This window comes from Catharus ustulatus, chromosome 3 (assembly GCF_009819885.2).
Source record: "Catharus ustulatus isolate bCatUst1 chromosome 3, bCatUst1.pri.v2, whole genome shotgun sequence".
Classification (NCBI taxonomy): Eukaryota; Metazoa; Chordata; class Aves; order Passeriformes; family Turdidae; genus Catharus; species Catharus ustulatus.
This window is the reverse complement of record NC_046223.1, coordinates 118,956,902-118,983,041: the sequence shown is the minus strand read 5'-3', so window position 1 is coordinate 118,983,041 and position 26,140 is coordinate 118,956,902. Positions and strand designations below refer to the sequence as shown.

At 55.7% G+C, this 26,140-nt stretch overlaps 1 protein-coding gene across 1 annotated transcript; it reads left to right on the top strand.

The window, feature by feature from the left end:
* Positions 1-1,845: 1,845 nt before the first annotated feature.
* Positions 1,846-24,996, top strand: SCARA5 (scavenger receptor class A member 5). Its single transcript, XM_033055721.1, has 9 exons — positions 1,846-1,914; positions 3,396-3,508; positions 6,816-6,944; positions 11,181-11,855; positions 15,239-15,319; positions 18,239-18,337; positions 21,513-21,575; positions 23,053-23,253; positions 24,823-24,996. Exons 1-9 carry the CDS (start codon positions 1,865-1,867, stop codon positions 24,957-24,959), a joined length of 1,548 nt encoding a protein of 515 aa, XP_032911612.1. The 5' UTR covers positions 1,846-1,864; the 3' UTR covers positions 24,960-24,996.
* Positions 24,997-26,140: the final 1,144 nt, after the last annotated feature.

Sequence of the window (26,140 nt, the reverse complement as noted above, 5' to 3'; positions counted from 1 at the left end):
AAAAGTTGAGAACGAAGGGAGAAATTAAAAAGAGGAATAAAAACTTGGAGGAAAACAGGGGAGAGGAGGAAAATAAAGGAAAAGCCACGATGGATCCGGGAATTCTTCGGGATCTTTAATGGGAAGGTGGAATTTGACGGGCCAGGATCTGATCCCGAAGTTCTTTTTCCGCCTCAGGGATGTTCCCGCCCGGAACGGGCGATTCCAAATCCTCCTGCGGGTCTCGGACAGCTCCCAGTTCCAATTTGCCATTCCAAGGGAGGAATTTTTTTGGCTTTTCCATGGATTTTTCCTCAGCTCCTCCCAACCCAGTCCTTTAGGGGGCACCAAGAGCTCGGGAATTGCATCCCAGGGAGCTCCCAGGGGCTGGAATTCCTTCCCCACGTCCCCATCCCTCCCTGCCCGGTGTCCCGGCATTCCAGGATTCCCTGTTTGGGCGGGATGGGCGCCGGGAGATCCCGGCAGAGGCTGGAATATCGGGATGGCAGAGCTGGAGCAGGGACCGGGGGGAAAGCATGGGAAGGAATTGTTTTAAACGGAAAAGTGTCTCTTCCCACCTCAGCAATTCCATAAATCCATGGGATGGGTTGGAGCTGCGCTGGCACCAAAAGCCATCCCCGGCTCCGGAGCAGTTTTTATTCCGTTTCCATCACTCTAAATCCCTTTCCCCCTCTCTCATCCCGCTTTTCCAGCAGAATCCAGAGCAGCGAGGCTGGGCAATCCCAGAACAAATCCATGGATGGGATCCGAGCAGGAGGAAAAGCAACCAAAGCTCGATGGCGCTGGAATCTCCCGAAATCCCGCGAAATATTTCCCGTTTTGGCCTTTCCTGGAGAAAAGACAATCCCGGGCCCTTCCCCTCATCCCGGATTGTCATTCCCTGCTCCCGCAGAGCCGAGCTTTGGAATCATCCCGGACATTCCCCTCTGCCCTCTCCGTGCCTCAGTTTCCCTCTCCCCATTCCCGGCTTTGGGATTCTCCTGCCGCCCGGGAATTGGGAACTGAAGGATGGAAATGCGCTGGAGCCGGGACACGGATCCGCCTCCTCCTCTCCGGGCAGGAATTCCCGGGAAAACTCCGCCCTTTTCCAGGGAGCGAACTTGGGGGGATGCTCCTGCTCCTCTGCCCGGGCGATTTTCCAGCCCCGGCTTCCCTCGGGAATGTTCCAGCCCCGATTCCCCTTCTCCCGGTTCCCTCAAGAATATCCATCCCGATTCCCGCTCACTCCATTCCCCTGGGAATATTCCAGCCCCGATTCCTCCTGTTCATGATCTGATTTCCCGGAGGATGCTCCCGCCCCGGTTCCCCCTGTCCCGTTTTTCCCGGGAGATTCTCCTATCCCAGTTATCCCAGCAGATGTTCCAGCCCCGTTTTTCCCGGAGATTCTCCTATCCCACTTATCCCTGCAGATGTTCCAGCCCCGTTTTTCCCGGGAGTTTTCCCAATCCCGGTCATCCCAGGATATGTTCCAGCCCCGTTTTCCCGGGAGATTCTCCCATCCCAGTTTCCCTCATCCCGGTACCCCCGGCAGATTTTCCAGCCCCGTTTTTCCCGGAGGACGCTCCATTCCCACTTCCCTCCTCCCCTGCCCCTCTCCCGGCCCGGGGCGGGCTCTGGAGCGGCGGGGGCGGCCCCGGAGGGAGGGAAGGGAGGGAAAGGAGGGGGAAAAGGGAGGGAAGGAGGGAGGGAGGGGGCGTGGGGATCCCGGCCCCGCTGCCGCTCCCGCCTACAAAAGCTCCGGGCCGGGCGGGCCCCGCTCAGAGCCCCGGGACCCCCCACCCATGGGCGGCTGCTGGGCCCCGCCGCGGCCCGGGGGGTCCCCTCGGCCCCCGGTGCGGGCCAGAGTGGAGGCACAGCCCGGGGAATGAGGGAAATCCCGGGAAGAGGCCACGGGAAGTTCGGGAAATCCCGCGGGTGAGCGGGGACGGGGGGGACGCGGAGCTCCGGGAGGGGAGCGGGGCTGGGGGAGAGCCCGGGACCCGGGGAGAGGAGAGGGGAGGGAGGCGCTGGGTCCCGGTTCTGCCGGGGGTGATCCAATCCCGGATCCCTCTGTCCCGGTTCTGCCGGGGATGTTCCTGTCCCGGATTCCTCTGTCCCGGTTCTGCCGGGGGTGATCCAATCCCGAATTCCTCTGTCCTGGTTCCCTGGGTGCTCCAGTCCCGGATTCCTCTGTCCCGGTTCCCTGGGTGCTTCAGTCCCTAATCCCTCTGTCCCAGTTCCCTGAGTGCTACAGTCCCGGATCCCTCTGTCCCGGTTCCCTGGGGGATGTTCCAGACCCGGACCCCTGGGTGCTCCAGTCCCGAATCCCTCTATCCTGGTTCTCCCGGGGATGTTCCAGTCCCGAATCCCTCTGTCCCTGTTCTGCCGGGATGCTCCTGTCCCGGATCCCTCTGTCCCGGTTCTCCCTGTCCCAGTGCCCCCGGTTCCTATCCCAGCTCCTATCCCGGTTCTCCCCGTCCCCGTTTCCCTGGGGAAGTTCCTGTCCCGAATTCCTGTGAGGGATTTCTGCCCCGGTATTCCCAGGGGATGCTCCTATCCCGGCAGAATCTCCGGCGCGGGTTTCTCCCCGTCCCGGTTCCCCCGGGATGCTCCTACCCCTATTCCCGTTATCCCCGTTCCTGCAAGGGATTCTCATCCCCCGCCCCCCCCCACCCCAGGCGAGGTTTCAGGGACCCCCCCTGGAATTCCTGGATGGGGATTCCCCCTTGGAAGTGGGACCGGAATTCTTTCCCAAATCCCATTTCCCCCTTTCCCAAGGATTTCTCTCCATTCCCAGCCCTCCCAGCCTGGCACTGGATCCATCCCCATCCCAGCTCCTCTCTGGGAAGGAATTTCAGGATCCAGGGGCTTCACTGGGAATTTGGGTCTCCCTTCCCTTTTCCATCCCCAAATTCCATAAAAACCCCTCGGGATGGATCCTGAGTGTCCTGGATCCCAGAATCCGGCAATGGTTTGGATGGGATCCATGGACCCTCAATCTCATCCACATCCCAATCCCGCTATCCCAGGGTGCTCCAACCTTTCCTTGGATGCTCACAGGATTCTCTGGGAATTCCAGCCCAGCCAGGAATTCCTTCCCAAGCTCCCCTTTCCCAGTGGAAGCCATTCCCTGGCTCCTGCCCCTCCAGCCCTTTCCCAAATCCCAGCCCTCCTTTCCCTCTGCAAAAGGCTCCGAGGATTCCCTGGATCCTTCCCTGATCCAGCTGCACATTCCCAGCTCTCCCAGCCCTGGAGCAGCTCCGGGCTCTCCTCTCCAGCTCCGTGTCCCGCTGATTTCGGGATCCCGGAGCTCCAGGTGGGGTCTCCCCTGCTCCATCCCGGTGCTGGATCCGGGCAGGATCAGCCAGGACTGGGATCCACCACGGCTCCAGCGCCATTCCCGTTTTTCCCAGCAGGATGGAGAGCAAGGCCGTGTACCTGCACACCTTCTCCGAGCGGGAGAACGGATCCGTCCTGGACGAGCCCTTCGAGGGACGGAGCCTTTCCAAGCTGAACCTCTGCGAGGACGGTGAGGGCGGCTCCGCCTCTGGATCCACCTCTGGATCCACCTCGGGATTTACCTTGGGATCTGTGTCTGGATCCATCTCGGGATCTGCCTCTGGATCCCTCTCTGGATCCACCTCTGGATCTGCCCGTAAATCTGCCTCTGGATCCAACTCCAGATCTGCCTCTGGTCTGGATCCACCTCCAGATCCACCTTGGATCTGCCTTGGGGTTCCCTCTCTGGATCCACCTCAGGATCTGCCTCTGGATCCATCTCTGAATTCACCTTGGGGTTCACTTTGGATCTACCTTGGGATCCCTCTCTGGATCCACCTCTGGATCTCCCTCTGGATCCACCTCTGGATCCATTTCCAGATCCACACCTGAATTCACCTCTGGATCTGCCCCTGGATCCAATTCTGGATCCACCTCCGAATCCCCTTCGGGATCCCCTCAGGATCCATGGCAGGAATGGGAGCAGGGAGGGATCCCTGGAGCTGGGATTTCTCGGGAAGGAGCTCTGGATGTGGCTCCAGGCAGGCAGAGGAGCCCGGGATGAGCTCCAGGCTCAGCTCCAGGCTCCAACCGGGATTCCCTGCCACAGGAAAGGGCACAGATTCCATGTCCTGGGGAGGCCCTGGCACAGCTTTTCCAGGGATTCCGTGGCTCCCCCATCCCTGGAAGTGTCCAAGGAAAGGTTGGATGGGGCTTGGAGCAATCTGGAATTGTGGGAAGTGTCCCTGGGATGGGATTGAAGGTCCATGAATCCCATCCAAACCATTCCGGGATTCTGGGATCCAGAACACTCAGGATCCATCCCGAGGGATTTTTATGGAATTCAGGGATGGAAAAGGGAAGGGAAACCCTTCCTGGAGTCCCAAATTCCCAGTGAAACTCCTACATCCTGAAATTCCTTCCCAGAGAGGAATTGGGATGGGGATGGATCCAATCCCAGGCTGGGAGAACTGGGAATGTGCAGCTGGATCAGGGAAGGATCCAGGGAATCCTTCCAGAGGGAAAGGAGAGCTGGGATTTGGGAAAGGGCTGGAGGAGCAGGAGCCAGGGAATGGTTCCCACTGGGAATGGGGAGCTTGGGAAGGAATTCCTGACTGGAAGGGTGGGGAGGGGCTGACTGAACTGGGAACATCCAGCTCCGGATAAATTCCTTCTGGGAATGCTGTGAGGGGCTCACGGAGGTGATTCCAAGGGGAGCTGTGGATGTAGGGACAGCTTTGGATCCAGAGGGGGAAGTTTCCCATCCAGGAGGTCCCTGAGTGTCGATCCCATTCCCAGAGGTCGGTATCCCTGCTCCTGCCTCATCCCAGCTTCCCGCAGGGCTGAGAGGGCCCGATCCTGCTCTTCCCGTCCTTTCCTGCTGCAAACAGCTGGAAAAGCCGCGAGGGAAGAGTCGGAGCCCTCCGGGACAGATCCCAGAATTCCCAGGAAATCCCTTGTCCTGGGAAAGGCTGGAGGTACCTCCCTTGATTTGGGATTTTTATGGAATTCCGCCTGGAATTCTCAGGGCTCATTCCTGACCCTCCAGAGATCCCTATTCCCACGGGACAGGTCTCTGGAGCGGGATTTTTGGGAAGGGGCAGGAGCAAAGTCATCCCGAGGATCTCAGATCCCACACAGATCCCGCCTGAATCCATGGAAAACTCCGGGGGGGCGAGGATCCACCGGGAGAGAGGGATCCAAACCTTCTGCTGGCCCAGGAACAGCGTTCCCGAACCTTTTCCAGGGTTTGGGGGCTCCAAATCCCCGAATCCCGGTTGTTTTCCTCCTCCCGCATCCCGAGGAGCGGGCGGGTCGCGGTCGCGCTCCCTGGAGCCTGGGCAGGGGCAGGAAATGTTCGCTTTTCCTTGGATCCCGGCCCCTTCCAAGGGCCGGGAATGGGAGTGGGAGGATCGGGGCGCGCCGCCAGCCCCGCCCGGAGCCGCTGGAAGAGCGAAAAGTCAGGAAAACATCGGCGCTCTGCTCATCCCGCGGCTCCGGGAATGCCGGGATGGGATCCAGGTCTCGATCCCGATCCCACCTGCCCGGATTCCCTCGGGATCGCCGCTTCATCCCGGGGCTCGTTCCCGAGCTCCAAAGCCGGGCTGAGTTTTTGGGATACACCCACCGTAACCCTTTCCCGGCTGGAGGCTTTTCCAAACATCCCTGCTTTCCCGGGATAGAGGCACAAGGATGCCCTGGGGAAGAATCCCTGGAATGCTGGGATCCATGGGATCCATCGTTGGAATTCCAAGGGACAGCGAGATCCCACTGGGATGGGACGAGATCTCACCTGGACATTGCCTGGTAGGGATGGGCCAGGCTGGGGATGGGAATTTCGATGGGATGGGATCCCAAATCCCAGCATGGATAGGCCAGGCTGGAAGTAGGAATTGTTCCTGACCATGGAATGGGATGAAATCCCAAATCCCAGCTGCGATGGTCTAAGCTGGAGCTGGGAATTGCTCCTGAACAAGGAATGAGATCCCAAAACTTGGCAAAAATGGCCCAGGCTGGAGCTGGGAATTTCTCCTGGCCATGGGATGAGATTCCCAAATCCATATAGGGATGGTCCAGGCTGGAGATGGGAATTGCCATGGGATGGGATCCCAAATCCCAGTATGGACACTCCAGGCTGGATCTGGCTCCAGGTGGGAATTGTGGAATTCTCTTGGTGTCTCCCCAGGGAAACTCGGATCTGGGAAAGGGTGGATCTGAGCTGGAGTGAAAATCTGGAAAAGCTGCTCCCAGAAATCCAGTGTTCCTGCCAGGATCCAACTGGGAATGGTCTGGTGGGAAGAGACCTTTGAACTCATCCCATTCCATGGGCAGGGACAACTTTCCCTACCCCAGGCTGCTCCAGCCTTTCTTTGGGATCCAGGGATTCTCTGTAAATTGCAACCCAGCCGGGAATTCCTTCCCAAGCTCCCCTTTCCCAGTGGGAGCCATTCCCTGGCTCCTGCCCCTCCAGCCCTTTCCCAAATCCCAGCTCTCCTGGAGCCACCTGACGCTCGGGAAGTGCCTCCAAGGATTCCCTGGAGCTCAGGGTTTTCCTTGGAGCTGCATCCCATGGGATTTGCCTGCTGGGAATCCCAGCCTGGAGCCATCCCAGCAGTTCCAGAGGATCCTGGAATGGTTTGGGTGGGATTCATGGACCTTCAATCCCATCCCATCCCATCCCAACTCCCCCTGAACCCAGGGTGCTCCAACCCCATCCAACCTTTCCTTTGACACTTCCAGGGAGGGATCCCCTGGTGCCATCGATGTCAGGGATGATCCCAACCATTCCCACAGCATTCCAAGGCCTCCCTCACCCCGTGTCCCGCTCGATCCCACAGATCCCGGCCCCAGGATGAAGACCTCGGGGTGCTGCGGCCGGATGGGCTCCGTGGCGGCACTCAAATATTCCGTGGTGGGACTTTACCTCCTGGTGCTCCTCATCCTGGTCGGAATCTTCATCCTGGCAGGTGAGGCTGGGCCGGCTCCTCCCGGGATCACTGCCTGGGAGGGTTTTCCAGGGTTTTCCAGGGAGGGAAAGTTGGGATCCAGCAGAACTCTGAGTTCCTTGGGATGGAGAGCTTGAGCTCGTTGTGACTCTGCACGGAACATCAGGAACAGCTTGGGATGAATCTTTGGAAGGCTGGGATCACTGCAGGGTTTGAGGATCGAGTGCTGGGAATGCTGAGGCTCGGGAGAGGTTTGGGAATTGCCTGCTCAGAGCTGGAGTTGTTCCCATTGCTCATGCCCGGCTGGGTTTTCCCAGGATAAGGATGATGGGATGCAGGCAGGGCATTATCCTGGCACATTCCAGGCTCCTGCTCCCCTTCCCCGAATTTTGGTGAGTGCAGGGATGGCAAAGCCCCTCGGGAATGCCTGGAATTCCCACCCAGCCCATCCCAGCACACACATTCCATGGGATCCGTGTTGCCTCAGGCTTGTTTCCCCCTTGTCCTCCTGGAAGAAATTTGGGAAATTCCTGGTTTCATCCCCAGTCCCAGGATCTTGATGGGCAGGAAACACCACATCCAAGGATCAGCTCCACATTCCCACCCCTCCTTCCTGGGGTTTATCCCGTTTTCCATGGCAGGAAGGGATGCAACCCCCACCCTGCCCGTCCTTTTCCATCCCCAAATCCCCCCAACTGCTCTCCAAGGGCTGGGAAAGGTCAGAGAAGGTTTTGCTGGAATTCTGAGGCCTCTCCCACGGATCCCTCGCCGCGCATTGTTTGGATGTTGTTGTTGGCCGGAGTGAGGGATGCCGTGGATTCGGGACAAGCTCTGCTCTTGGAGCCGGGCTGTGGCTCCAGGAACAACAACAACATCCTCTGGCACCGGGAATCTTCCAATTCCCACCTCCCTGGACTGGCGGGATTCCAGGAAAACCCCAGGAAAGCCGCTTTGCCCCCCAGGTTGACACCTGGAATCTTGGAAAAGGGAAGAGGGGAATCAGGGAAAGCGTCTCCGTGGTTGTGGGTTCTTGGAGATTTGAGATTTTAAGGCGAGCCTCTGGATTTGGGTGTGGCCAAATCTTGGAATTCTGGGCTGGGGGTTTTGATCCAGAGGGTTTGTCCCAGCTGGAAAACCATGGGATGGTGTGGGATGGAGGGATCACATCCAGCTGGGAACGACAGGGACATGGCCTCAGCTTCAGGGCTTGGAGCTGGCAGTCCTTGGAAAACCGGGAATGTTCATGGAGGGCTCGGATTTCCCATGGAAAATCCTCCTGGAGAGCTGGGAATGCTGTCCTGGGCCAGGAGAAGGTTTGGATCCCTCTCCCTATGGATCCTCAGCCCCTCCAGCAGGAGTTTTCCATGAATTCGGGTGGGATCCGGGTGCTCCCATCCTCAGGGATGACTTTGCTCCTGCTCCTTCCCAGGAATTACCACAGAGCCGGGAATTTCTACCCCACCTGAGGGGAGGGGGCACGGAATGGTTCTGGTGGGAAGGGACATGGAAGGGTCTCTAATTCCTCAGGGGCACTTCCCACCATCCCAGGTTGCTCCAAGCCCTGTCCAACCTGTCCTGGAATGTTTTGGGGTGGGGTTGGCCCGGAATTGTTTGGGCACATGACCTTCCTTGGAAAAGAGGGTGGGAAAAGGGCCAGAGCCAAAAATCCAAGGAAGGCCCAGGAGCAGCAGGAATGGGATATTTTTCCTCACTGGAGCTGGAGTTTTCCACGTGGGACTCAGGCAGTTGGGAATTCACATTCCCTGTATCCCTATCCCTGGTCCCCAGTCCACTCAAAACCTCTGAGCCTGAGGTTGGAGACTTGGATCTCCAAATTTTTCACAGAATTGTGGAATCCTTGGGGTTGGAAAACTCCTTGGACTCCCTCAAATCCAACCCCTGATCCATGTCCCCAAGTGCCACACGCACATGGATTCAAATCCCGACAGGAATGGTGATTCCAGCCCTGGACAACCTTTTCCATGAGGGAATTGTTCCTAATTCCAACCTGAACTTTCCCTGGCAAAACTTGAGGCCGTTCCCTCCTTTATTCATAAATTCCTCATTTATTCATAAATAACAATAAAATCCCAGATATCCCAATGGTTTCCCTCAAGGAATGTTCTCCCCTGTAGTTTTCCATCCTTCCCGTGGGATTTGTTCAGCCCCAGGGATCCAAGAGCCAAACTGGGATGGGCAGAGAGAACCGAACCTCACCCTGACCCGAGAATCCCAGCTGGAATTCCGGGGCAAAATGTGGGATTCACGAGCAGGGATTGTAAAGGTGCCTGGAAGAGCCAGATTCCAGCTTGGACAGGGCTTGGAGCACCCTGGGATCGGGGGAAGTTGGGAGGGGATGGGATTAAAGATCCCATTCCGGTCCCATTCCGGAATCCTCGGGACAGCTGGGATGGCTCCAGGCTGGGGTTCTGTGTCCTGGCAGACAAATCCCATGGGATGGAGCTCCAAGGAAAACCCTGGGGCTTGGTGGGAATCTCAGGAATCCAGGAAGGGTCTCCATTGCCTTTTCCTCCCTTTTCCATCCCTGGCTCCCATAAAAATCCCTCTGAACGCATCGTGAGCATCCTTTGTGCCAGAATCCTGGAATAATCTGAGGGGGAAAGGGACCTTTGATCCCAAATCCCACCCCAAATCCCATCCCTATCCCTATTCCCATCCCATCTCATCCCTATTCCCATCCTATCGTTATTCCCATCCCTATTCCCATCCCAAATCCCATCCCATCCCACCCTTGGTTTATTCCCTTGGAATTCCTGGTAGCCCTGGAATGCAGGATTTGGGATGTGCATGCTCCTGAGCCAGGATCAGTTCCTTCCTTTGGGAAGAGCCTTGGGATGAGGACAGTTTTGAGTCCGACTGGGATTCCTTCGTTGGAGAAAATCCCTGGGATACTCCAGAGCCAGGGTGGGATTTGTCCCTTGGGAGAGCCCTGGGATTGGGATGATCCTGAGCCAGGATGGGTTTCCATCCTGGCATTCCCAGGATGGGAGAGGTGAATGTGCTGGATCCGGGCTGGGTGTCTCCCATGGGAATAAACCCTTGGGATATGGGACATGGGTATTCCAAAGCAGGGTTGATTTTCATTCCTTGGGAAGTGCCCTGGCATCCCCATCCCGAGGGTTTCCAGGGCTCTTCCCAAGGGACAAACCCAAGCCCAACTCTGGGTTGGGTTTGCTTCTTTGGGAAGAGCCCTGGAAACCTTCAGGATGTGGATGCTTCAGAGCTGGGATTGGTTTCATCCCTCCAAAAGATCCCTGGCAGCCCTTGGATAGGGATACTCCAGAGCTGGGCTGGGTTTGTCCCTCGGGAAGGGCCCTGGCAGCCCCGGATTTGTGGGATGTGGCGCTTGGAAGCCGCCAGCAAACCACACCCAGCGCCGAGGAAATCTGGGAGCCAGGGCCGAGCTCGGATCCAGGATCTGCATCCAGAAGGGAAACCTGAGTTTAACCCTGGGATCCAAACGTCCCAGTGGGAAGGAGCCGGGATTGGGTCTGTTTGGAGCAAGGAAAACGGGATGATGCCAACAGCCAGGAACATCGGGAGGCGCCTGGAAAATCCCAGTGGAGGCTGCCTCTTTGGAAGCAGGCGACACCTTCCAGGGACATCTCCAACACTGTTCTGTCCCTGGAAGTGTCCAAGGGAAGGATGGATGGGATTGGAGCACCCTGGGATAGGGGAGGCATCGGGAATGGGATGGGATTGAAGGTCCGTGAATCCCACCCAAACGATTCCGGGATCCTCTGGAGCTGCTGGGATGGCTCCAGGCTGGGATTCTGTGTCCTGGCAGATAAATCCCATGGGATGCAGTTCCAAGGGGATTAAGGAAATGTCCAGGGAATCCTCAGAGCCTTTTGCAGAGGGAAGGGAGAGCTGGGATTTGGGAAGGGGCTGGAGGGCCAGGGAATGGCTTCCACTGGGAAAGGGAATCTTGGGAAGGAATTCCTGGCTGGGCTGGGATTCCCAGAGAATCCCTGGGTCCCTGTCATTGTCCAAGGAAAGGTTGGAGCTCCCTGGGATCATGGAAAGCATCCCTATGGAACAGGATGAGCTTTAGGGTTCCTTCCCACCCGAACCATTCCAGGATTCTCCAGCACCTCCTTCTCCAGCTTCAGATTCCAGGAGGGGCCGATGGGGGTGGGAATTTCACCCCCAGGCTCTGAGGGTCTGGGAATGTCCTCGTGAGGATCCCACACCCCAGGGCTCTCCCTGACCTCCCGCTGCTCTCCTCCATCCCAGTATCCCGGCCCCAGACGCCTCCCGAGGAGCTGAAGGCGCTGCTGGGGAGCGTCCAGCGGCTCAACGAGACCTTCCGGGAGCTGCAGCTGCAGCTGCTGCACCCCCTGCCCAAGGGCGACCTCCTGGAGCACCTCTGGCGGCTCCAGGACCTCCTGCAGAACCACTCGGACTCGCTGCTCCGCCTGACGGGCTCGCTGCAGCGGCTCCAGGGGCTCCTGTGGGGCCTGCAGAGCCAGGCTGGCCAAACGGAGCGCGCGGTGGCCCGGCTGTGGGACTCGCTGAGCCAGCAGAGCGACGCGGCCCAGCTGGAGCTGTCGCGGCTCTCCGTGGACGCCAACAGCAGCCGGCTGCTCCTGGAGCACCACCAGCACCTCCTGGGCCACCTGGGCGGGCGGCTGGAGGGCCTGGGCGAGCAGGTGGCGGCGCTGGGCGGGGCGGTGGATTCCATGAACCGCAGCTTCTCCTACGACGTCCGCGTGCAGCACTCGCGGCTGCGGGACCTGCAGGGGCTCCTGGGCAACGCCAGCGCGGACGCGCGATGGATGAGGACGGCGCACGCGGCCATGGAGCAGCAGCTGAGGCTGGAGCTGGCCGTGCTCAACAACGTCACCGAGGAGCTGCGCTTGAAGGACTGGGAGCACTCCGTGGCGCTGAGGAACATCTCCGTGATCCGGGGTGAGCGGGAGAGCGGCGGGAGTGGGGATGGTCCCCGTGCTCCTTGGGATGTGTCTGGGATTGGGAAAGTGGTGGAGAATTGTGGGGTTGTTGAAGTTGGAAAAGCACTCTGAGGTGATCCGTGTGCCCCCAAATCCAGGTGGATTTCAATCCTGCCAGGGATGGGGACTCTGAACCCCCCTGGGCCTGTTCCAATTCTTCACAGCCGTTTCCAGGAAGGAATCGTTCCCAAAATCCAACTGAGCCTACCCTGGCCCAGCCTGAGGCCGCCTCCCCATCCTGGTTCTTGTTTTCCACGACCAGATCCCAACTCCCACCCAGCTCCATCTTTTCACGGAGTTGTGCAGAGCCACAAGGTCCCCCCTGAGGCTCCTTTTGTCCAGGCTGAGCCCCTTTCCCAGCTCCCTCAGCCTCTCCTGGGGCTCCAGCCCCTTGCCCAGCTCCGTTCCCTTCCCTGGACACGCTCCAGCCCCTCCAGGGCTCTCCTGGCAGGAGGGGCCCAGAGCTGCCCCCATCCATCCCTGCTCAGGTGTCTCCATGCCCTTGGATTCTCCAAATAGTCCCCATCCATGGTTCAGAAGAAAGCTCCCAAGGTTCCAGGGAAAACCATCCCATCCCATCCCATCCCATCCCATCGTCACCTTCTCCTCCTTTTCCACCCTCAGCCCTTCCCAAATCCCGGAATAGCTTGGGTGGGAATGGCCCTTAATTCCCATTCCAACTCCAACACCTCCCACTATCCCAGGGTGCTCCAAGGCCCCTCCAGCCTGGCCTGGGACACTTCCAGGGATCCAGGGGCAGCCAAAACTTCTCTGGGAATGCTGTGCCGGGGGGGGGAAACCCCATGGAGAAACCAGGAGATCCCATTGGGAACTCCAGGTGGAGCAGGAGGTCGGGAGCAGCTCCTGTCCCGTTTTCCGCCTGTTGCACCTGCGGACACCCCGTGGGCTGTCACTCATTCCCGGTGCCTCCAGCTGGAATTCCAGCTGGAAAGGCCGGGGCTGGTGCCAAGGCACTTGTTCCCCTTTTCCAGCTGCTGAGCCGGATGTGGTGAATCCCCAGCAGCTCCAGGAGATCCATCCCTCTGGAATCCCGACTACTCCTGGGGTCCTTTCCCTCATCCCTGGGGGATGTGGGATCCTGATCCTTGTTTTTGGGATGCTGGGATCACTCTGCCCCAATTGCTTTGATATTTCCCTGTTTCCCCACTCCTCAGATCCCACTTTTCCCTCCCCATCCATGGGAATGACATCACCCACTTTTGGATGAAGCCACCAAGGGTGGGATCGTCACGGAGCCCAACAGCCCTGGAACCGCGTTATCCCAAAACAAATCCCTTCCCAAGGGCCAGCACCGGATTTATCAGCCCTGACACATTCCTGGCATCCCAAACTTCCCTCTCCTCCCATCCCATGGGTAATTCCTGGGGCCTCGTGCCCAGCTGGATTCATCCCAGCTCCAGATGTCCTTGGGTGAGTCCGTCGTGTTCCCGGCTGGATTTGGCCGAGCCGTTCCCTGACTGCCTGGATTTTCCTTCTCCCCAAACCCTCGGCTATCCCGGGCTCCGGATCCTGGATCCTGGATTTAGGTGATGGCCGCTTGGGAAGGTCCCCAGCTCCTCCCCAGTATCCAAGGATTGCCCCGAGCAATTCCCATGGCACAGGATTCACCGTGAGGGAGAATTCCCGGGATCCACCGCCCGCCCGGATCCGCTGGGATGTGGGATGTGCTGGATCCCAGCAGGTCCCAAAGGTGACAGGACTGTCCCATCCGTCAGGAAATGCCTCATCCCGCTGGGATTGGAGGCTGGGAAGCCAGGATGCAGGAGGGATGGGATTTCCCAGGTGCGAGCCTCGGGAGCTGTGCAGTGGGAAAAGCTGGGAATGGTCTGGAGCCTCTCCCAAACCTTCCCGGTTTTCCTCCAGCCCAGCTGCTCTGTGTCCTGTCCCAAGAGCTGCTCCTGGGATGGGACCAGCCCTGGGAGGATCCCAGAAAATCTGTGGCCGTCCCATCCCTGGAAGTGTCCATTCCCAAGGTCTGGGATCCATCCCTGAGGTCTGGGATCCATCCCTGGGATCCATCCCCAGGATTTGGCATCCATTCCAGCACTCTGGGCCCCATTCCCTGTGTCTGGAGCTCATTCCCAGGGTCTGGGATCTATCCTTGGGATTTAGGGTCCATTCCCAGGATCTAGGATCCAGCCCAAGGGCCTGGAGTCCATTCCCGGTTCTGGGATCCATCCTTTGGATCTGGAGTTCATCCTTTGGATCCTCAGGGTCTGGAGTCCATTCCAGGGGTCTGGATTTTTTTTTCCAGGGTCTGGAGCTCATCCCCAGGATTTAGGATCCATCCCTGGGATCTGGAGTCCATTCCCAGGATCTGGGATCGAGGGTTGATCCCTGGGATCCGGAGTCCATCCCTACCTCCCCTCAGCCCCTGGAGCTGCTCATTCCCTGGGGAAGGGACAGCCAGGGACAGCAATTCCATATTTCCCACCATCCTTTCCTGTCCCCCACCAGCTCCAGCCCGGGATATTTCCCAAGCTTTTCACAGGTCAGGATCCCACTCCAGATCCCACTCCAGATCCCATGGATTCCTACAGAACATTCCCAGATCCCAATTCCTGATCCATTTAAACCACTGCACATCCCGACCCTTGTCCACCGCCCTGAGCCCTGGCTGGATCTCAGCTTCCTGAGTTCTTGGCTTTTAGGATTTCTAGGAAAACAGTTCCCAATCCTCCCCCTGGATGGGTGGGAATGACCCTTCCCGGCCTCTCCCTGTTTTCTCTCATCCCAGGATTTTTTTTTTTCTCCCCTTTGTTATTTTTCTCTTCAAATTCCTTCTTCCCATTGTTTTGGCTCCTGATTATTCCCAGCTTTTGGGATTTGACCCTTTGCAGGATAAAACCTGGGATCAGGATTTTCATGCTCATTCCTGGGATTTTATCAAAACCCTGCTGTCAATCCTCTCCTAAAGGATCATCTCCACAATTCCCAGAGGATCATCCCAGCTGGACAAATGGAAAGTCTCCCTGCCCATGGATGATCCTTAAAATCCTTTCCAACCCCAGAAATTCCAGGATTCCATGAGCATTCCCAAAATGCAGATTTTCCCGATTTCTTTCAATTATTTCATTGGTCCAAAGGAAAAATTTGGTCTAAACTTTCCAAACTAAAGGAAACTTTTGATCCAAAGGAAAACTCCTGGAATTGTGCTCAAGGTGGATCTTCCAGGTGGTTTTTCCCAGTGCTTGGAGCAGGTTGGTGGAGTCCAGTTTGGGATGCAACATCAGAAATCCTGGAAGTTTAAAATCATGGAAAACTGTTTTTGGAGATCCCTGGGATCAGGGATGTGATTCCCGCCCTCCTGTTGTGTTCCAGGCCCGCCGGGACCCAAGGGAGACCGAGGCACGGAAGGGATGGAGGGAGAGCCCGGCCTCCCCGGCCTCCCCGGCCTCCGAGGTAAGGAAAACATTCCCCAAAAACAATCCCCCAAAATCCCATCCTGAAATAACCCGGCTGATCCAAAGCCAGTGGGAAACTCCTGGTGACTTCCCAGCCCATCCCTTGGGATGTCCCAAATCCTGAGGGATTTGAAGATGGATCTGCTCTCCTGGATTCTGGAATATCCATCCTGGAGGGAAAAATGTCATCACCTGTCCGGCTCCAGGAAATCCATGCGGATATTCCCAGATTCCAGGGTTTCCTAGCCAGGCTGGAGCAGGAATTGGCCACTCTATTCCCAAACGGAGCCTTCTGAGGGCTGGGATTGCTGCTGGATCCCTCCAGCAGTCCTGGCTCTGAAACTTTTCCAGGATGTTTTTTCCAATGTCAGCAATTTTTCCCATTGTTAATTCCATTGTTTTTGGGAGGAATTCCATCGGAAGCCACCAGAGGACATTCCCACCCTGAGGAACACTCGGCTCCAGCTGTTTCTGGTTTTAAAGGAAACCTGGGAATGCTGGCTCTGCTTCCAAGGGCTGGGAATGGCACGGAGGCGGTGCAGGATCCCCCTGGGCACCTCTGATCCCATGGATCCATCCTGTGGATCCCGATCCAGGCCAAGATTCAGAACCAGACCCAGATCCAGGTTTAGACTCAGATCCAGCTCCAAGCCTGGGTCCAGGTTCAGGTCCGAATCTAAGTCCAGGTGAAGATCCAAGTCCAGACCCAGGTGTCGATCCAGATCCATGTCCAGTTCAACCTCCAAAACCAGGACCAGATCCAGGTCCAGATTCTGATCTGGATCCACATCCAGGTTCAAGAACAGGTCCAGATCCAGGGCCAGGAACAGTTCCAGGACCATGTCTGGATTCAGGTCCAGATCCCAATCCAAGTCCAGATTCAGATTTGGATCCAGATCCAGGTCCATATCCAGGACCAGGAACAGGTCCAGAACAATCCCTGTTATCCCCTGCTCGAAACCCACCCCCCAGGACTCTGGATGTCAGCTCCAGATGCGGATCCGGATCCATCCCTGGAATCCCCTGCTCCAAGGATTCCGAGGCACCGCGACCTTGCTGGGCTTGCTTTGGGCCCAAACCCTGGGATTTTGGGATCGCTCCTTCCCAGGCCCAGCCAAGCGAGGCAGAGCCAGGCTGGAAATCCGATCTCCCTCGGACAGCCCCTCCAGCTGCCCGTGTTCTTCTCCGTCCAGCTGGAATTTCTGGCGCTGACGGATTCATGGCTGTTTTTCTTGGGTGTAACAACCCTCTGAATTATATTGGCTCTTTTCCTCCGTTTTCCTTTTTTTTCCCCCCATTTTTTTCTTGTTCAAACAGAAAAACAAAGTAATCCCAGGAGGGTTCACCTTCAGGAGGAGCTGTGGGAAGAGCCACGATTTTTAGGTCTTTTCCTGCAGTTTTTTCAGGATGTGGGCATGACCCTTTGGATCTGAGGTTCAGGTGTATCCCTGGAAAATCCCTTTTTCCATGAAAAATCCACCCTCCTGCCCCATAGAAATCCAGGTCCTGATCCCTCCTCGGGATGGACACAGCAGGGAAAGATTAGAGCTCGGGATAATCCCTGCTGGAGCTGGGGCTGGAATTCCTGCTGGCTGATTTTTTTCCTGGTAAACCAGAGGGAGATCGTGACTAAGTTTGGCAAAGCCCAGCCCAGGAGGGGCGGGGAGGAGCGGTGTCCAGGGAATCTAGATGGAGCCAGGCTTGGTCCCCAGCTCAGGCTCAGGAGGATCCCGGCTGGATCCTTCCAGTGGGATCAGCCCCAGGTCCCACTGGATCCAGTCTCCAGCACAGCGCCTTTCCCTCCTGCCCGGATCCTGACCCGGATCCAGGTCCAGGTCCTGGTTTGGATTCAGGACTGGAAGCAGATCAGACCCAGATCCAAGCCCAGACCCAGATCCAGGTCCAGATCCAGTTTCAGAACCAAGTCCAGGACCAAATCCTCAACTGGATCCAGGTCCAGGTCAGGAACAGATCCAGGACCAGATCCAGGTCCAGGTCGAAATCCAGTTCCAAAGCCAGGACCAGGATCAGATCCAGATCCAGTTTCAGGACCAGGACCAAATCCACAACTGTATCCAAGTCCAGATCAAGGTCCATGATCAGGACCAGATCCAGTTCCAGGACCAGGATGAGGTCAATGACCAGATCCAGATCCAGGACCAGATCTAGGTTAAAATCCAGTTCCAGGTCCAGGACCAGGACCAGGAGCAGATCCAGGACCAGGTTCAGATCCAGGAGCAGGTCCAGGTCCACGATCAGGAACAGATCCACTTCCAGGACCAGGATCAGGTCCACAACCAGATCCAGGACCCGATTCAGGTCCAGATCAAAATCCAGTTCCAGGTCCAGGACCAGGAGCAGGTCCATGTAAAAATCCAGGTCCAGGACCAGGAGCAAATCCAGATCTGGGTCCAGGTCCAGGATCAGGATCAGCTCCATTTCCAGGACCAGGATCAAGTCCAGGACCAGATCCAGATCCAGGACCAGATCCAGGTCCAGATCAAAATCCATATCTGGGTCCAAGATCAGGAGCAGGTCCTGGTTACCACCAAGGTTTGGGTGTGTTCCCAAATTCCAGCCCCCATTCCCACCTCCTGGAGGTTGGGAATGCTCACACCAGGGAGTTCCATCCCCCTCCTCCTCCAAGAAATATCCAACCCCTTGGACAACGTGGATTCAGGACACCCAGGGCTCATCCCAATTCCTTGGGATGGATCCTGCTCTTCCTTCCTTCATCTCCAGCTTTGGAGCCCAGTTTACCTCCATCCCAGCCTGAGGATGCTCAGAAATTCCTTGGCACCCGGATAAATCCCAGGATGGGCCGGACTCTCCGGGGTCTCCTGGCGTTGTTCCCAGCTCCTGGGATTGCGGAATTCTGCTGGATCAGGCTCATTTTGTGTCCCTGTCGTCATTCCAGGGCTCCCCGGGGAGCGGGGCCCCCCCGGCCCGCACGGACTGAAGGGGGACCAGGGAGAGCTCGGCCCCCGCGGCCCCATGGGAATGCGCGGATTCAAAGGTACGGACACGGGAATCGCCTGGATCTCCTGCAGGAGCAGGAATCCCAACAATTCCTACACCAGCGGTTTGGAAGGAACGGATGGATTTGGGGTGTCCTCCCATTCCATGGGGCTCCGTGGGGACAGGGATTTGGGAATCATCTCCTGGGGTTTTTCTGGGGCATTCCTGGCTTGCTGCAATTTCCCACATTCCCACACCTGGGAAACCCACGGGAGTAGGAAGTTGGGATTTTGCAGGACATGGCTGTCCCTGGACAACTGGGATGGGAAATTCCAGGATTGGAAATCCGAAAAAAACTCCCCTTTGTGCCTCTGGGGAGACAGGGAGGGAAAACAGCCCGGGAAGAGCTGGGATAGAAAGCTGGAGTGAGCTGGGTTTGGGATTGGGTGGGAAGGGACCCTAAGGATCCTGGAATTCCACACCCTCCCACATCTCCCACTATCCCAGGTTGCTCCAGGAGGTTGGAAGACCCCTGGATACATCCCCAAAGCACCAGGAACATCAGGATTTCCCCACTGACTCATCCAGAGAACTCCTTAAATCCAGGAAATTATCCCAAAAATCCCCGGCGGGCTGGGCTGGGTTGGGATTCTCTGGCCTGATGCCGGATTTGCTCCATGAGGAATCCTTGGATTGTTGAGGCTGGAAAAGTTCTCCGAGCCCAACCATTCCCAGCTCTGATCCGTGGCACATCCCCATGGATTTTAATCCCTTGGATGCTCTCCGAAGGCGTTTTCCAACCTCAACAATTCCATGGAAACCCCAAAGCCAATCCCAGATCCCATCCCCATCCCAAGGATCCCTCACGTCCCACATGGATGGGGACACTCCCAGGGCTCCGATTTGTCCCCCCTGAAATTCCATCCCCACCTCCCTCCCCCCAGAGACTGGGAATGTCGGATACAGGGGTTCATCCAACCCCTTTTCCAAGGAAAATCCAACCCCTCTGGCAGCACCCGGGCAGTTTATGGGATTCTCTGGAATTTATGGGAAACAGACCCTGATCCGGGCACAGATCCAAAGCCAGGTTTTGCCTTAAATCCCGGATTTCTGCAGGACTTGTCCCACCCTTCTCCAAGGACTTCCTTCTGAGCCCTTGGTTCCCTGGAAATTGCATCCCAGGAATCCTGGGATGGGGATTTTAGGTGTGGAGGAGCCTCCTCATGGAAAATTCCAGGAAAAATCCATGGAAAATGGAACCCCTCCCGGAACTGCTCCAACCTGGCGGAGGAGCAGCAGATTCCCAAGTCCTTTCCTCATTGGTATTTTCTCATTTTTAGTGGATTTTCCCTCAAAATGACCCCAGTGGAGGATTTTTTTTCCTAATTTCCAAATTGGAAAAATGATCCTGGGAAGCGAGGACAGGTCTGCCCTCCCTATTTTCCATGGAAAAGTTGGCACAGGGAATACACTCAGGAGGAAACAGCAGGAAAAATCCAAGGTGGGATCGATAATTCAGGGATAAATCCAGGGGGATAAGAGAAGATTCTTGCTGGAACATCCCCAGGATGGAGATTTTGGGAATGTTCCTGGAGGCAGAACCTGATTCCAGCTGGGAAGATGGAGGTTGGTGGATTCTGCTGGGGCTTTTCCCAAAATTTTGGGATCCATCCATCCCTGTGGATCCATGGGGAGAGCTGAGGGTCTCTGCCTCTGTGTCTGGGCCCAAATTTTGTGCAGAATCACAAAAAAAAAGATGGGAAAATGGCCTGGAATGCTCTGATGGTCTCCAGCCTTTCCCAAATCCCAGCTCTCCTTTCCCTCTGCAAAAGGCTCCCAGGATTCCCTGGATCCTTCCCTGCTCTGGCTGCACATTCCCAGCTCTCCCAGCCTGGCATTGGATCCACCCCCATCCCAACTCCTTTCTGGGAAGGAATTTCAGGATCCAGGGGTTTCACTGGGAATTTGGGACTCCAGGAAGGGTCTCCCTTCCCTTTTCCATCCCCAAATTCCATAAAAATCCCTTGGGGTGGATCCTGAGTGTCGTGGATCCCAGAATCCCTGAATGGTTTGGGATGGGATCCATGGATCTTCAATCCCATCCCATTCCAATCCCACTATCCCAGGGTGATCCAATTCCACCCTTGGATGCTCCCTGGGATCCAGGGATTCTCTGGGAATTCCAGCCCAGCCAGGAATTCCTTCCCAAGCTCCCCTTTCCCAGTGGGAGCCATTCCCTGGCTCCTGCCCCTCCAGCCCTTTCCCAAATCCCAGCTGGGAGCAGTTCCTCTGGAATTTCTCTTTCTGGAGCTGCAGCACCTGAGTGGGACAATCCCCTTTTCCCACTGCCCCAAATTTGGGATCATCCCAAGATGAGGCCTTTTCCTGGATCATCCCAGCCTCTCACCCACCCCACTTTGGGGACGAACCCATCAAACCCGGAACTGTTGCTTCCCAATCCCATTTTTTCCCCATTCCTGCCGGGCTGGATGTGAGGAGCAGGGGCTGCTCCAGCATCCCGACCCCCTGCCGAGCCGGGAGCAGCATCCCTGGCCCCATTCCCGGCGTATCCATCTGGATCCCATCAGCTCCAGGCCACTTTCCCACACAGCTGCGCTCTCCTGGAGCCTCCCAGGGAAAGGGCAGGAATTTCCTGCTCGGCTTTTTGGGATTGTATTATATCCCATGCTTTCCTTTATCCCGGATTTCGGCTTGCTTGTTGTTCCTGGAGCATCCCTGAGCCCTTCCCTTGGGATCGGGACAGGCTCAGCCAAGCTGGGATCAGCAAATCCTGGAAAAGCTGGGAATGAGGGAGGAGGAGGCTCCGGGAGAGCCAAGGAACGGCAGAGCTCGTTAGTGAGGTCATTAACGCGATATTTGTCCGTTATTGGGATATTAAATCATTCGTGGGATATCGAAGGGGAGGGAATGTTTATCCAGCTGCTCCTGACCCCCTGGCACCGCCCTTTTCCATGGATACGAGCTTGGTGCTCCTCAGGGATTCGGGAAGCCACATCCCCATCCCTGACCCCCAAACGAGGCGTTTTTAGCCCCAAATGGGGATTTCCACCCCCAAATTGGGAATTTCATCACAAAATCCAGGGTTTTGTAGCCTTTTAAGGGATATGCAGTCAGGAATTCCAGGACCAGCAGGCCATAGGACATGTTCATGAGGATTTTTGGGATTTCCCATCCCGCCAATCCCAACAATTCCGGCTCTTTTCTCCTCCCAGGTGAGCGCGGCCCCAAGGGGGACAAAGGGGACAAGGGGGACCGGGGCGCTGCCGCCGGCACAGGTGAGTTCCTGGCGCTGGCCACGGGAATCCCGGCACGGATCTGGGGGAGGTTTGGGAATCAGGAACCTGGGAGGGGGGAAATTCCTGATGGAAAGAGGCTGCCGGGAAAACCGTCCCGGGGTTTTCCTGCCGTTCCCATGGAATCCCAGGAACATCCCAATTTGGGGACATTCCCATGGAATCCCAGGGACATCCCAGCTTGGGGACATTCCCATGGAATCCCAGGGACATCCCAGCTTGGGGACATTCCCATGGTATCCTAGGGACATCCCAGCTTGGGGACATTCCCATGGAATCCCAGGGACATCCCAGTCTGGGGACATTTCCTCTGTCCCGCAGTCCCCAGGAGAAGCTCCAAGGCGGGCCGGGAGCGTTCCTTGGGAATGGCACCAGGAATGATGTCACCATGGGTGATGGCACCATTCCTTGGAGATGACATCATCCTGGGGCTGTCACTATCCCTGGGGATGTCACCATGGATGATCTCACCATGGATGATGATGTCAGCATAGATGACATCATCATGCATGATGTCACCATGGACGATGTCACCATCCCTTTGAGATGTCACCATAGATGACATCACCATGGACGATGATGACATCGCCATGGATGCTGATGATGTCACCATTCCTTTGAGATGTCACTGTCCCTTGGGAATGCCATCATAGATGTCACCATACCTGGGGATGTCACAATGGATGATGTCACCATCCCTTGAGGTGTTAGACATCCCTAAGGATGTCTCCATGGATGATGTCACCACAGATGATGTCACCATGGATGATGATGTTGATGATGATGTCGCCATGGATGATGTCACCATCCCTTTGAGATGTCACCGTGGATGATGATGATGATGGTGTCAACACCATAGATGGTGATGGCATCATCACCACAGATGGTGATGGTGACGATGATGTTACTATGGATGATGTCACCGTGGATGACAATGACACCATCACCATGGATGATGATGTCAGAATGGATGACAATGATGATGCCACCATGGATGACGATGATGGTGTCACCATGGATGACGACAACATCATCACCATGGATTATGATAATGATGTCACTGTGGATGATGATGATGATGTCATTATGGATGACGATTATGCCACCATGGATGATGATTACATCATCGCCATGGGTGACGATGTCACAATGGATGACGATGATGATGCCACCATGGATGATGATGATGTCATCACCATGGATAACATCAATATCATTACCATGGACTATGATGATGATGTCACTGTGGATGACAATGACATCATCCCCATGGATGATGATGATGATGACGATGATGATGATGTCATCACAATGGATGAAGGGATTATGATGATGATGTCAATGTGGATGACAATGACATCATTCCATGGATGATGATGTCACCTGGGATGGTGACACTGCTGTTCCCATCCCTGTTCTCATCCTATTCCCATCCCATTCCCATCCCCGTTCCTGTCAGTGCCCGCAGCTCCATCCGAGGGCTCCATCCGGCTGGTGAACGGCTCCGGGGCGCACGAGGGGCGCCTGGAGATCTTCCACGAGCACCGCTGGGGCTCGGTGTGCGACGACGGCTGGGACAGCAAGGACGGCGACGTGGCCTGCCGCATGCTGGGCTACCCCGGCGCCGCCGACGTGTTCCGCATGGCGCGCTTCGGACAAGGTGGGACGGCCCCGCGCTCCCGGAGTCATCTGGAATTGATTAATCCGGGATTCATCCGGGATTAATTAATTTGGAATTTAACCAGAATTCACCTGGAGTTCATCTGGAGTTAGTTAATCTGGAATTCATCCAGAATTCATCTGGGATTCTTCCAGAATTAATTAATCCAGAATTCATCTGGAATTAATCCGGGATTAATCTGGGATTAATCCGGGATTAATCCAGAATTCATTAATACAGACTTTATCTGGGATTCACCCAGAACTAATTAATCCAGAATTAATTGGTCCAGAATTACCCAGAATTCATCTGGGACTAATCTAGAATTCATTAATCCATAATTCATCCAGAATTCATTAGTACAGAATTAATCCAGAATTAATTAATCCAGAGTTCATCCAGAATTAATCCAGAATTAATTAATCCAGAATTCATCCAGAACTAATTAATGCAGAATTCATCTGGAATTCATCCAAAATTCACCCAGAATTAATTTATCCAGAATTTATCTGGAATTCATCCAGGAGTAATCCATAATTCATTAATCCAGAATTCAATAATGCATAATTCATCTGGGATTTACCCAGAATTAATCTGGAATTATTTAATCCAGAAATCAACAGGAATTCACTGAGAATCCATCTGGAATTCATGCAGAATTAATCCAGAATTCACCTAGAATTAATCCAGAATTAATCTGAAATTCATCCAGGAGTCGTCTGTAATTAATTAATCCAGAATTAATCTGGAATTCACCTGGAATTAATCTGGAATTCATCTGGAATTAATTAAACCGGAATTCTTCCGGAATCCGGAATTAATCTGGCATCCATCTAGGATTAAGTAATCCAGAATCCATCCAGAACAGCTCCCCAGGGAATGGGGACATTCCCGACCCTGCTGGAGCTCAGGGAGTGTTTGGAGAACGTTCCCTGGGAATTTGGGGGGTTGGGGTTGGGTTGATGATCCCGGGGGATCCATTCCCAGTCTGGAGATTCCATAATTCCTTGGAAGCCCTGGAGCTGCCCCTCCAGCTTCCTGGAGCTGATGGATCCTGGAAAAGCCACTCCGGGAGTGCAGCTGGAACCTTCCAGAGCTGCTGTCCCTCATTCCCGCCTCGGGAGAGCTCAGGATGCGCTATCCCAGCACTGCTCCGTGCTCCATCCATCCCACCTGTCCTTGGGTGCTCCCAGGGATTCTCTGGGAATTCCAGCCCAGCCAGGAATTCCATCCCAAGCTCCCCTCTCCCAGTGGGAGCCATTCCCTGGCTCCTGCCTCTCCAGCCCCTTCCCAAATCCCAGCTCTCCTTTCCCTCTGGAAGGATTCCCTGGATCCTTCCCTGCTCCAGCTGCACATTCCCAGCTCTCCCAGCCTGGATTCTCTCTAGGATGGATCTCTGGATATTTGGGATCCTGGGAATTGCAACAGCTCTGACGGTGTCCGTGTGTGTCGGTCTGTGTCCTTCTGTCTGTGACCCTGTGTCCCCGTGTGTCCGTGTGTGTGTCCTTGTGTCCATCTGTCCGTGTGTCCCCGTGTCCATCTGTCCCCGTGTGTCCCCGTGTCCCGCAGGCTCCGGGAAGATCTGGATGGATGACGTTTCCTGCACGGGCTCTGAGGATTCCCTGGAGCTCTGCAGCTTCTCGGGATGGGGCCGCACCAACTGCGGCCACGCCGAGGACGCCGGCGTGCGCTGCCGGACGGACTGACCCCAAATCCATCCCAAATCCATCCCACAGGATTGACCCCAAAATCCATCCCAAATCCATCCCACGGGACTGACCCCAAATCCATCCCACAGGGGAAATCCCAAATCCATCCCAAAGGACTGCCTCCAAATCCATCCCACAAGGGAAATCCCAAATCCATCCCACGGGACTGACCCCAAATCCATCCCACAGGACTGACCCCAAATCCATCCCAAAGGACTGACCCCAAATCCATCCCAAATCCATCCCACGGGACTGACCCCAAATCCATCCCGCAGGACTGACCCCAAATCCATCTCACAGGGGAAATCCCAAATCCATCCCACAGGATTGACCCCCAAATCCATCCCACAGAAAAAATCCCAAATCCATCCCAAATCCATCCCACAGGGGAAATCCAAAATCCATTCCAAAGGGGAAACCTGAAATCCATCCCACAGGACTGACCCCAAATCCATCCCACAGGACTGACCCCAAATCCATCCCAAATCCATCCCGCAGGACTGACCTCAAATCCATCCCACAGGGGAAATCCCAAATCCATGCCATAGGGGAAATCCCAAGTCCATCCCACAGGACTGACCCCAGATCCATCCCAAAGAGGAAACCCCAAATCCATCCCAAAGGGACCAGAGGGGAAAACTTCAAATCCATCCCAAAGGGGAAAATCCTAAAGCCATGCTAAAGGGGAAATCCCAAATCCATCCCAAAGGACTGGCCCCAAACACACCCCGAGGGGAGACCCCAAAGCCATCCCAAAGGGGAAAACCCCAAATCCATCTCAAAGAGACCAGGAGGGAACCCCCAATTCCATCCCAAACCCATCCCATCCCAAATCCAAGGCGGCACAGGGAATGGGATCGTTCCCAGAGAAATAAAGGATTTTATTCTTCTTGGGGTGTGGCAGAGATCAATTGGATTTGTGGGATTTTATGGGGTTTGGGGGGATTTATGGGGTTTATGTTATTTATAGGGTTTGTGGGATTTCATGGGGTTTATGAGGGTTTTATGGTGTTTATGGAATTTATGGGGTTTATGTGGCATGTGGAGGTTATGGGGTTTGTGAGGGTTATGGGATTTATGGGGTTAATGAGGTTAATAGGGTTGATGGGGTTTATGGGGATTTATGGGGTTAACGGGGTTTATGTTATTTATAGGGTTTGTGGGATTTCATGGGGTTT

Excerpts from the sequence above, each read along its gene's own strand:
- SCARA5 (XM_033055721.1), top strand. The coding sequence starts at position 1,865 with ATGAGGGAAATCCCGGGAAGAGGCCACGGGAAGTTCGGGAAATCCCGC. Across the intron at positions 1,915-3,395 it reads AAGTTCGGGAAATCCCGCGG|GATGGAGAGCAAGGCCGTGT; the intron begins GTGAGCGGGGAC and ends TTTTCCCAGCAG. Across the intron at positions 18,338-21,512 it reads GGGAATGCGCGGATTCAAAG|GTGAGCGCGGCCCCAAGGGG; the intron begins GTACGGACACGG and ends TTCTCCTCCCAG.